We start from the raw sequence: 12,639 nt of genomic DNA, 5'->3' as shown, positions 1-12,639 counted from the left end.
GCGCTTCCACCAACAGTCCCATTTATCAGGAGATTTCAGACTAATTGTAAGCACCCCCCCCCCCCCATTACTACTATTACTATTACGGAGAGCTGTCTGGTTGGCAGAAAAATGCCGAGTAGTTTTGCTTTCCATAATTCACATTTGTGTTGACGTCCTCACAGAATGCTAGCTGAATATGCTCAAGGGGAATTAAAATTCGTGGAGAAAATGGTTCTCTTTTTGCCAAGCATGGCTGAGACTACGAGCAAACGCTGTTTTGAAGTCAAAACATGCGATTCCACAAATCAAATAGGAGTATAATATAGCTGGTATTTTATTTTGTAATGGAAATGCAGTTTTTTTTCCCTCTGGTTTCATTTGACGGGACTAAAAGAGAGGGATCAAAGCTTTGCTGTGCATCCTTCACAAGGCTGGACTCATTCAACTCTTTTCAGAAAGAAATACAGAATATTGAGAAAATACAGCAACAAATTGATTTTGTGTTTGTTTGTTTGTTTGAACCATCGTGAAAGGACATCTAAGTATGCAGCCAACAAATTAAAACTATCTAACCCCTGCTGTGAGAAATACCATGCAACGTACAACAAGCTCGCTGTCTGTCAAGACACAGCTTTATACCGGAGATATAAATAAGGAGCTTTGGAAGATAATCTGAGATGCCAACAGAGATCTATTTGGAAATTCGACCTTAGATTATTATGGCTTTTGTCGCTGTTGTGAAGCAATTAAAGTCAAGCTCCTGGAAGAAGTTGGATAAAGCTGAGAGACTTTTCTTTATTGTTCCGCGGGGATGTGCTTCAGCTCTTGCCTTTCAAATAAAGGCTACATTAAATTTAAACCTGGTTGAGGGCAGGTAACGTCCTTCAAGATAATCTCCCTTTGCATGAGCACAGTGTATGTTGACCTTCAGATATATATAAAAAAAAGAACTTTTATTGGTATTGCCAAGTCCTCATCATCATCCATTGCAAGCGCCGCGGATTCTTGTAGATCGCTAGGAACTGTTGATAAATCACAATTAAATTTGTCTCACTCCATTTAAATCTAAATATTCATGATCGGGCTTTGCCAAAAAAAATAAAAGATAATCCTTAGCCTGATTTATCTGCTGAAAGGTGAGCACCAACGGTGTTGTTCATCTTGCTAAGTGCAGCGCAGCTTATGCTTCCCTTGGCAGCGCCCACGATGACACCTATCGCTCTCGTTCTTTCACCCTTGGATGTCTTATTATTTTCAGAATACGCCGTTTAATATTCTTTGAGAGTTCATTAAGCAACTGAAAGACCTGAAAATAAATAGCATGCCATAACAGTTTAATATGGCCCATAAACATTATTCTTACGGTCTGTGAGAGCCGATCAGTCAATGTTTGGCAGCATTAAAAAAAGAAGTCTGCCTGAAAGTCAGGAGGGGCAGAGACTTAGAACTTTAACCTTTTGTGTCATCACATCAAACCTAAGTTTTCAAAGCTAAGGCATTCAGTTGAACAGTTCCGACAGAGTCATGTCGAGAGCGGTTTCTGGCTTTGAGCTAAAGCGCTAAAGGCAATCAAAAAGCTACCTCGCTGTTCAAAACGTGCAACTTCAATCGCCGTTTACAGCAACGATCATTTCTCACGGATAGAACCTTGTTGGAAGTCCGTGCCAAGGGAGGAACCAGCCCGGTAGTTCGAGTTCCGCTTCAACGGATTCAGATTCCTGCTGGTTTACATGCTCGTCATCTATAATTAGCAGCCGACTTGCACCTGGAACACCAGGTGAGCGCAGTTACAAGCAAGCGAGGTGGGAAAACTCGTCTGGGCTTCGCCGCACCAGTCAGATACCCCCTCCCAAACGAAGGTGTTTAGGCAGGCTGCTCCTCCTGCTTGGAATCAGTTGCTAAATGACCCCGAACCTGAGAGAGCTGCTCCCACAAGAGGGATTTCAAGCTACCGGTACTTTAATTGACTTGGATCCAGTCAACTCTGACAGCAAATGCTGTTGGTGGCTCACGCAGCAGCAACGAGTGCTCTGTGCAGTGCGACCGCGAACGGTAAATGGCGTTTCCTGTTTGTGATATAGAAGCTTTACTGCACACTATTTAGGACAGAAGCAGTTCTTCCCTTCTGGATTAAGTGGGTCAAGGTCCGTAAGTGGCCTGTCAAGCTAACCGGAGCATCCCGTGGAAAGCCTTTTTTTTTTTTTTTGCACCACGTCGGCGGTGTTCAAAAGCAGCAATGCAGTGCCATAGTTTATATTTGAAACCCACCTCTCTCCCATGCCTGGAAAAGGACTTTGAAACTGCATCATCTTGATTAAGACTTACTGTATGACAGCTATTACAAATTAAACCCAGGCAAAGCAGCAAAAGGGTCGATGGAGCAACAGGGAGAACGCCGCTGCACTCCCTGCACCTCCGTACGGCTGTGGAGAGTTATTAAAACTGTAACCCAGGCCCAGGGGGGTGGCGTGTAATTTTAGAATTAATATACAATTTAGGGCTCGGTGTTTGCAGCCTCTGAATTATTCAAATGTACTTCTGCTCTGGGCTTGGTTTTGGTGGGGGGTAAAGCAGCTGCTATACATACAAATTAACATATTATGTCAGTAAATGAAAGAATGGGAGACGACAGATTAGAAGAGCATAAACATCAGCGCCAGGCAACAAAACAAGATGTTTGCTCTTGTGCTCAGTTCGAACCTGTAAGCTGCGCCACACTAATGGGAATGGTCTGGGATGCCAGATTGCTATGAGAGAGTGATATTGCAGTCCGTCTGTGGGGAAATCACTCTTCAGTGGCCATATTTGCATGCATGAAGACGTTTGCGCGACTCAGCACATCTACATGTACTGACACGTGCCTGCCCCCCCCCCCCAGTTCAAAGAAATCTGATTTAAAAATATTGATTTCTCCAGTATTATGCAAAATCTCACAAGGTGTATCTACTGGAGGAAATAAACTGCTTCTCTCCTGATCAATTCCCCCAGTCCAGACATCATCCCACCCCCTTCTGTGTCCAGCTTACTGGGTATCTGGTCATCTTCGTCATGGTAACCAGCTATTTGAGCTGTCCCATTTTGTCCACTACACTAGCTGGTAGGAGGTTGATGATGATCATTCCACTTTCGAATCCTAATCCATATCCAGTTGATCTGGCTGAGGGGGTTCCAGCCTGAGCAGGGTCAAGCCGAGGTTGGCTGCTCAGGTCTTTGGTCTGAGGTGGCTTCTTCCTAGATGGTTCTGTTGGGTCCACTTGCCATTTACGATGCCTCTCCCTTCCATACGTCAGTCAAATATTGTCTTCCGGTGTATATCAGTCCTGCATGGTAGTACACCCTGGATGGCTCTTTGGACTCTTGACAATCTTTAGCATTTATATGATAAATCCAACGGCGAATCCACAAATATCTGATATTGTTGAGATTACACTGAGATTTACACTGACCATAATCTGTAAACTCATCTGCACTGCCACCGCTAACACTTTTAAGAAGGAAGATTTTATTTTTTCTCCGTGTAGAAACTGGTTAGCAGTACAATTTCTAGCAATTCCATTATAATGTCAAATTCTATACACTCGAATGGATAGCTTGCACTTTGCAAATAAATTAGGTGCAAAGAAAAATCATATGTGTTCAACTGTCAGTGCTACACTAATATTATATCCATCTGATATTATATATATAGCTAAATCAGTCTATTTATTGCATGAAATTGTACTTTGCCGACAGCCCAAGGACTCGCTGCAGCCATAACAAGCTTGGTTAGTGTAGCACTGGCTCCTTCTGGGACTCCAATTACGGAGCATCCTGGAAAAGGGCTGGCATTTTTCTGTCTTTGTCTCTTCCGTGTTGACATTCAGTTAGAGTTTATAGGGCGGTGCATTCGCATCAATATATTATTATTATTATTTTCTGAAGGCGTATAATGTTCATCCATCCATTTTCTAAACTGCTCATCCTGTTCAGGGTTGCAGCACACATTAGGTGACAGATGGGGCTCCCTGGACGTATCGCCAGTCACAGGGCGAGGGATATTACAGCCTCAGACAGTTGAACACATTCAAGTATATGTACTTTAGGAATGAGTAGAGGGAAAGACCGGGAGGGGACTCACAAAGCAATACACCATGCCAAAAACTGAAGTATCAAGACATTTGCAGGCTGTTTTTTCTGCAGGAATTTGAACTAACTTTTAGCGATAACCAACTCCAGCTCATCTCCTCTTAGCCGCTCAGCCATCTTTTGAAAATAGTTGTTGACGTGGTTGGTAAAGTTGCATTCTTAACCCTAAATGGATCTCCGTCGTGTAATAATGACAACCCCACGATGTCCAGGGTTATGCTTGAATTATTTATGACTGTCTCTACAGTTTGCGTGCCTCCTCATTACCGGGGCTGGGAATGAGTTTGCTGAAACCGAGCCAAAGTGAGATCGCCCCTCTTGGCTTACAGAATATGGTGCATTAAAGTGAATCACAGCAGACAGCTGGGGCCGCCCTTTATGGAAATGCACCCTCTACAATTACTGCTTCGACCTTCCCCAGTGAAGAAAAATGGGGAGATGTCCATTTAGCGGCCCTTGCTAACACTTAGTGGCAGACATGTTGGCCAGCACAATCACCTTTTGCCTGACATTGACTTTTGTTTGGAGGAGACACGGAAGACATTAGAAAGGTGACAGGTTGACGGAGGAGATGCATCTGTCAAACAGGAAGAGGACGGCGGCGCGTCGTTGCTGCCACACTGCCCTCTAGTGGTGGGTGAAACGGCTTGGGGATAAAGGCGATGACTGCAAATCCCCGTTATCGTCCCGACGGATCAACCCATCAAGTGGATTGTCTGTAAGGAATCTCTTTGTTAAATGGTGACAAATGAGGAAAGTCCGAGTTTCATTCCTGTCTCAAAAGTTAGAATCAAGAAAAGTCACAACTTTGCTGACGTTCTCCACATATGACATTTTTTGTATATCTTATTTGTCATCAAGTTGGTTCGTCTCGGTCTCTGATCGTCTGATAAATGTCAGACTTGTCAGTCATTCAAATTACAGCTATCTGCTTAACGGAGCAAAAGAACGATCCGCGTTTAAGCGTTTGTTTAACTGCCCCGTGCTTCAGTATGGGAGACGGGGCTGGATCGGGGCATTAAGCTCTGACAAAATTACAGTGACACAAGCACAGATTAGCATCTAGCCTGGCCTCCAAACACAAATGAACGGTTGTCCCGAGTGAATTCTATTAAGTTGTCGAACAGCAATAAGCAGCCACAGTGCTCTATTTTCAGAGAGTCTGACAGTTGAACCGCTCGTCATGCTTTGGCTTTAAGATGCAAATCTCAAACAAAAGTCCAAGCAGTTTTTTTCGTGCAGCTTTTTGTGAGCAAATACAATTCTTACAATGTGTGTTCATTGAGCACCTTTTGAGCTACTCTGTCTAGCTGACTTCTACAAAGTGGGCTGTCAAGTATAAATCACAGTACATCAATAAATGCCTAGTACTCCTGGTCCTCAGGGTCATACATGATCAAACGCACAAAACATTCACTCTGATCTATAATTCAGCCCTGACGCTACAACGGGCTTCACAAAATCTTTATTGCCATCAATCAGTTCCTGCACCAACACTGCATCGCATAAACTACATGCTGCTGCGTTACTTGAAGCTTTAAATGAAGAACATATTTCACGTCTTGTGTTTTCCACAGTGCCCGTCTTTGACCCACTATAAGACACATTTCCTGCACGTACAAGGGTTTGGCCATTAAAAAATGACGGAAATATTTTTAGCCCCTTTAGCCCCTTTTTAGGCTGCCAACTTTCATTGTGTGCAACTATAGCAATATCCATTGCCTTTCGTTTGGGAGAGGTAGGAGGGGAGGGAATGAAACATGGAAACTCACCCTTTATTTTCAAGCTCTCTGGGATTCCGTCCTGCTGGAACAAGAGAGAAGACAAAAAGGAGAAGACATCGGCGTTATAATAAACCACCTGATCACGGTTTCAACAACAATGAAAGCTGTTTCTGTTCTGTGGACCGCCTCATGTCTCTCTGCAGGAAGCTCCGCTTCCAGCTGAGACAAAAAACGTCATGTTCAGCTCCGAGGATTTCAATTTGAAGCCAAAAGGATGTCAGACACAATGTTCAAATGGCAATTAATGATGTAGATATTTATATGATATGATGTTAAGTGGTCATTTGTTTCACTCTCATGCACAATGACAAACCTTTGAATGGTTACCATAGTTACATTCCTTGCATAGTTAGATGCATTACATTATCTCATCATATAAACGCCTTATATTTCTCCACCTCTTTTCAAAGCGGCGTCTTGCCTCTCAGGGTGCGTTCAAACCTGCCAGGTTTTCCAAGCACGGCTGCCATAACTTTCATTTCACCTTTGTGCACGGTCAACAAGTGGTCCAAGGCCCCCTGAACAGTTGGGCATCGGCTCACTTCTAAATAAACTCTGGTGCAGTTCGACTGAAATACGAACAAAATGCCAGAAACAGTATGATTAGCCCCGCACAAATCCAACGAATATGCTCTTAGGCGCAAGAACTGTTACCAATGTCCTGAATATGTTAAAACTGTCCAATCGGGGTGTGACTTTAGCTTGTTGCCTTTTATTTTCGTTCTTTTGGTTCAATGTCAAAAAATGCCTGTGTGATTTACAGTTAATTGAATTAAATGAACCAGGACTAAAAAAAAAAATCCAACATTTCTGCCAAGAAACTTGAACTGCAAGCGTGAAGACTGGCTGTCCCTTGATCCCTTCTTGAGTTAAATTCCTAGCTCACAAAATTGACAGAAGTAAAGTGGAAAAAATAAAGACACATTAAGCGACGGGAAATGCACTGACATTTTTCACTAGGCGATCATCTGCATTTAGCAGATGCATCGTGACGATGGTTGTCGGAATCGCTGTTATGGGGACTTCGTTTCTGAGCAGCCGCTCGCCACAAAAATCATGAATACCACAGAGAGATGCATAAATATTTGATTGCTCTACGGTGAAATATGCATAGCTCATCCTTCTCGTTCTTGTACAGTCTCTTTCCAGCGGCTCGAGCGGTGTGTTGCTATGAAGAAGATGCATTATGCAACAGGTCTACAGTCAATAATGAACAGTGATCCCTGACGGGCCCCTACAAACGGAAGATTAACCAATATCTGCGTCCAGCGACCAAAATCTGCATATTGTATAATTTGTTGATAAATATGCTGCCAACTCAATGAATATGTGATTATGTGGTACTGTATTTGGAAAATATATGGACATTGCATCTACAAGATCTCACCGGCTACAAATTACATTTGATTGCGGGGATAATTCAGCTCAACTCGCTCATTATGTTGTAACATTTAGCCACATCTTCTGTCTCGTTTTCTACATATTGCCATTCAAACGTTTCATCAAGCCTGCACTGACGCCTCACACTTGCGTAATAATAGCCGCTAATAAGACGCAGATGAGCAATAACGGACATTTATTCAGTTTGAGGTTGAATGCACAGATTTCCTGTGGCAAGTGTTTATGCACCGCAGCTGGAAGTATTGTTTACTGCAGTTTTTACGACGCCATCACAACAGAAGACACAATGAACACCATTTTTTTTGCAGTTCATAGTTTGGGTTTACAAAGAGAAGTAAGTCGCTAAATCTGCACCTCTGAGAAGATGAAAGGTGAATTTAATAAATTTATGTCAACCGACTTTTTAACTGACTCAGCATTTAGAGATGAATAGCGGTAAAACATTGTTGACTGGCGACCCAAATCTTCATCAAAAACACCTTGGGCTCCTTGACATTCTACGAATCCTCCCCACCCTCTGGAGGAAGTCACATTTTGAATTACTCTACAGGTAGGCTATATCAAATGGGACCTATTTGCATCCAGCAGACAGTGTTCACACTCCATTTGTTTGACGGAAGTGATTTCCCTAGGGCGGCTAGCAGACCTGTCTCCAGACTCTGGGGACCAGGAAGCATCCAGCTGCACAACCCCCCCCCAGCTAGATAGCTAGCCGCCCACATATCTGTGTGACTTTTTATCTCATAAGACCTCTTTCCACCTTCCCCTCTCTTTCTCCTGCTTCAGATCTCACAATCCTCACTCCTCCACATCATCAGCTTTCAAGCACCCTTCAGCATCTAGCATAGCTGCAAATTGCAATGCATCCCTATGACAAGGGTGTTAATACACAGCACCTCCGAGCTCCTTCATTCACTTTAAAGTCTCGGGGGGGGGGGCATTAGACACCATTAGACACCACCTTCTAGCGTTTCAGCCAATGCAATCGATCGATTGTCTTTTTGTTTGACTCTCTGACGGCGGAATTTGCATTTCCGGATCTGGTTATCTTAAGTAACAAAAATAAGTGGGTTTAAAAAATCCTGCATAAAAACAAATGGACGATCTGATTCCTCCTTAAAAGATATTTAGCATTGCTGTCACATTGATGTTTGTGAAATGTCTTAATAGTCACTAGATGACCCAGTTTGTTGATTGAACCTGATATATGTGCACCCAAAAGGATGATCTCACACAATTAGAATACAACAAACTATCTCTTTAATTAGTCAAACAAAGAAAAGCACAGATCCGTGCCCAGCAGCGTCGAGCTCAGCCCCGGTTGACATCCTGTCACTGCTAAAGCAGCGTCTGCTTCTTGGACCCCTGTGGAGACTTCGGAGAGGCAGGTACCTCAGCCTCAGGCTGGCTTCCATTTGAAAGTAGACAGCTCATCAAAATGAGCGACAAGGGTTGGGGCTTGGAAGAGGGTGGACGAAACACTGACAGTCACATTTTAGCCTCCAACTGCTGACTGAAGCTAAAGCTACTAAATCAGGCTGTTCCAAAGGAAATGTATAATTCATTCCTGTTATTCCCCCCGTTCCATGTTTATCTCAATCTCATTTACCCAACCCCCCCACACCCCCTGCTGCTCTCTCTCTCTCTGCTTATCCCCTGTTAATCTAGATTTGCCAGGTGGCCAAGCCGGTCCAGGGTGGGTGGCGTTGTGCACACAGTTGTTCTTGCCTCCATTTTGTTCGTCCTGACAGCTTGTTGTCAGAGCAACAAACGCCTCTCAGAAACGCCTTTAGTCCCTCTTGTCGAGCGACCCTGAATGCTATTTACCAAAATTTACAAATAGCACATCGAAACCTCTCCATCAGTCCGATGGTGAGACGCGACTTCAAAGAGCTTTAGAACAGCGACACTTTAATATCGCTGTAGCTGGACATCATAGTCGCTTCTAATGAGGCCTGGATCGTACCGGTCTGCAGCCATGACCTACAGCTGACCCCGTGGGGAAGATGTCATGCTGAATTTCTGAAACAACACCAAGGGAATTATGGGTAGAGCATGTGACCAGCGGTTTGTGGCCGAGTGCCTCCTGGTGATTGAAGTCTTTGTTAGGAAAGCTTATAGAGGTCGCATCCGATCCTGTTACTCTTGTCAAACGCTGTCCTACAAAGCAAAGGAAGAGGCGTAGCTTTAGTGTGCCGGCCGCTGGAAGATCATAGCGTGTGTGAGAACGCAAAGAATGTACATGCGAATGAATGCGACAAAGAAAATTGATTAAATCATGTCATTTAGATTCTAAATTTTAGAAGAATTTGCTCTGATTCACACTGAGTTTTGAAAAGAATCTAAGGAGGCTATTATGCAATTAGATTTGTCTGCTGCAATATTCTAACGTGGGGGGGGGGGGTTGTCCTTTGAAATGTACAAGCGAATATAAAAATATGAGTTGTCAGACATGCATGTTCTAAAATTCTGTATCGCCTTGCGACAGACTGCAGATATCTCATTTTGAAACAAACCGTTCCTGAACGCTGCTCACCGGGCTGTGTTGACATTCGGATAACACAATCCTCCTTGATATGTAGCTAATATCGAAAAGCGATGGGGGGGGGGGGGCAAATCTTTGAGATTTGAATTTCTACAACCTCTTCTGACAGACTGATAGATGGGCGGAGTTTACCTCTGTCCTCTCGCGGGATGGATGCTAATGGTGTGGCGCGCTAATTTCATTGCAGCGGAAAAAGGCATACATCATTTCTGTAGTGTCTTATCAAAACATGCGACATGCGCACACACGTTCAAAGCAACACCCCTCGCTGTACATATAGAGCGGCAGCGGCTCTACCGGCACAGGAATCATGGTGTCTGACCAGCTATTCCAAAGTATTTTGAAACTGCATTGAGAACTAGACGAACAGAAGCTGATTGGAAAAGCTCAAGTTGATGTTTGGGTGCATGGATAGACCACGGATTAGCATAAAAATCGGTGAAGTTCAAAACTGTACCTAAAAATGTAAAAATCATGCAAATTGGTGAAACCAATTATGAGACGCTTACCACAAAGGGACTCTGCAAAGCCTGCGTGAAATTTCATTTAATTCTGTGTGACATGTCGAGAGAGGAAGCTAAATGAGCTCCTGTTAGCAGGGGCGTAATAAAAAGAGCTTGTTACTGTTAGCCTCTTTATTTAACTCAACGGAGGCGGCCATTATCAGTGCAGCTCTGGACACTCTGCGAAGTTCAGCCCGGATTGAGGTCACCTTTGCTGTTCGTGTTCTCACTCCTTCCTCTCTTAGCTGACATTTAATCAATGCCAGGCCAAACAGAGCGTCTCCCCATCTCAATTTCCCTAGCAATGAAGCAGCGCCGCGCCCACCTGATGGCGGGAAGCACCATTGTGCCTCGCATAATTGCAGAGGGTCTGTGGAATTTTGTTTTTCATGTTATAAAGGAAAGAAGAAATTATGAAATAATTTTCAGTGAATATTTTGCGACATAATTATTACACTGTGAATGTAGAATTCCTTTTAAAAATGTAACTGCAGGGGAACCGTGGACAATTCTTTCCAACGGTATCGCCGTAAGCTGACTCGGTCGTAAATTGACCCATGTTAAATTACCATAAGTATATTACGGTGCGCCCTGATTCTGTAAATGAGGACGAGAAGAGACAATGTCCTCTTGGTAGACATCGTAGCTGAGACCGCAGAAACTGTCATGCACTCGATTCGCTCACTCGCTTTCCGCTATGTCGTAAGAACACATCGTTTTTGAACCACGTCTCGGTTATAAAAAAATCTGCTGCTGATTTATCTTTTTTTTTTTTACATCATTTTACAGATGCATGTTTAAATCAAGGTTGTATTGTTATTCATGAATAACCATTAAAATGACATTTAGAATAGCAGATGGCCTTCGGGCAGACTTTATAGGGCGTGTCATTCTTGCATCAAATATTGAATTTCCATGCAGGATGTTGCATGCATGCCTGCACTGAGTCATATTTTCACACCTCATTGTCCTCAAATTTGATAAATATTGGACCAAAGGGAGCGGGGAGTTATTTAAAGATTCCGATTCAGTCTTGGGGACAGGGCTTTGGCAATCGCTCAGGATTGGCGTGGCGTTCACGCCCGACTTCTCCGCATAGATCAGTTACATTTGTTTATAAAGAAATGCTCTATCAGCGTCTGATATCTTCCACCCTCAGAAAAACCCCAAAGGCGTATTTTATCCTCCTTATCTAAAAGCTTTCTCTTTACAAGCTAGATGTGTGTGGCACTGAAATATGAAATCCTCTTTTTTTTTGTTGGAAGATGTTGAACAAAGTATTGACAGCAATGCCACAAGTACATAAAGATAAGGGATATATCTGGGTTTAGGCAATATCATATTGGAGGGTTGGAAGGTTGTGTCTCTTGACTTCCTTAACAAACTTTGCAGGGTAGCGCCGGTGGCTAATAATAAGCAGAGCTGCTGCAGATGTGGAATCTGTCTGTTACAAAAGCTTCAAATGGTCAGTGTGTGACTGTTTGCGCCACTCACTGCTGGATTAAGGATACTTAAATGACAACAATCTCATTTCACTCCAATCTCAGCTTCATCTTTCCTCCGCATTAATCCGATGTATCGTTCAGAAAGATATTCCCCCGGCGTGGAGTTAAGAATGAGGGTATTTTTCAGCGGGCAGAATAAAACCACAACCAGAAAAGAGTCAGCTGAAAGGAAAACTGACAGTAATGAGTTTCATACTTTGTAAAAACAGCGTAGCCCCCTCCCCTTGTTAAGGAAGGCAAATTGGAAAAGTCGACGGTTAATACCTTGTGTCGGAATCTCACAACCGGTCGATAGGGCGGCGGCCTGAATCCCTCCTTATCAGGTCTCCCGTTGGCGCCGAGCACAGCGAGCCCCAACAGTAGAATTGCCGCCGACCCCTTCATTGGTCTTCTTCTGTCACAAACCAAACACAAAGAGTGGTGAGCGCTCGACTCCGACACGCCGGAGCTTCAACACAGTTTGGGTCAAGACAATGCATCAAGTCTGGCATAATTAGTATGGACAACGAGAGCGGCAAAAGCCCGCCGCTAGTTCAAGCTAAAGCCATCGATACGCGCCTTTACAGTCAGCGGAGAGCTTAAATCGCCTTTTGAATCTATTAAGGGGAGAGAGAGACGTCACGAGGAAATCAAGATAAGGGAGACAAAGGGCCGATATATTAAGATCATTAAAGCGAGGGCTTTGGATTAATTAGGCTGAGTGTCTAAGACAAGCAACTGTGATGTAGAGGAGCGATTACATCTCGAGCAGTTTCCTCACGCCCTCACAGCGTTGCAGTCGAGGTGCATTTGTT

General features: G+C 43.7%; 1 protein-coding gene across 1 annotated transcript in view; it reads right to left on the bottom strand.

Annotated features, from left to right (window-relative positions):
• fstl5 (follistatin-like 5) overlaps positions 1–12,229 on the bottom strand; it is an 87,647-nt gene extending 75,418 nt beyond the window's left edge. The window contains exons 1-2 of the mRNA XM_068740654.1: positions 12,110–12,229; positions 5,880–5,910 (exon numbers count right to left, since the gene is read on the bottom strand). Of these exons, the coding sequence (XP_068596755.1) occupies positions 5,880–5,910; positions 12,110–12,229 (151 nt within the window). The remainder of the gene's footprint in view (positions 1–5,879; positions 5,911–12,109) is intronic.
• Positions 12,230–12,639: the final 410 nt, after the last annotated feature.

This window comes from Brachionichthys hirsutus, chromosome 6 (assembly GCF_040956055.1).
Source record: "Brachionichthys hirsutus isolate HB-005 chromosome 6, CSIRO-AGI_Bhir_v1, whole genome shotgun sequence".
Lineage (NCBI taxonomy): Eukaryota > Metazoa > Chordata > Actinopteri > Lophiiformes > Brachionichthyidae > Brachionichthys > Brachionichthys hirsutus.
This window is presented reverse-complemented; position numbering and strand designations above follow the sequence as displayed.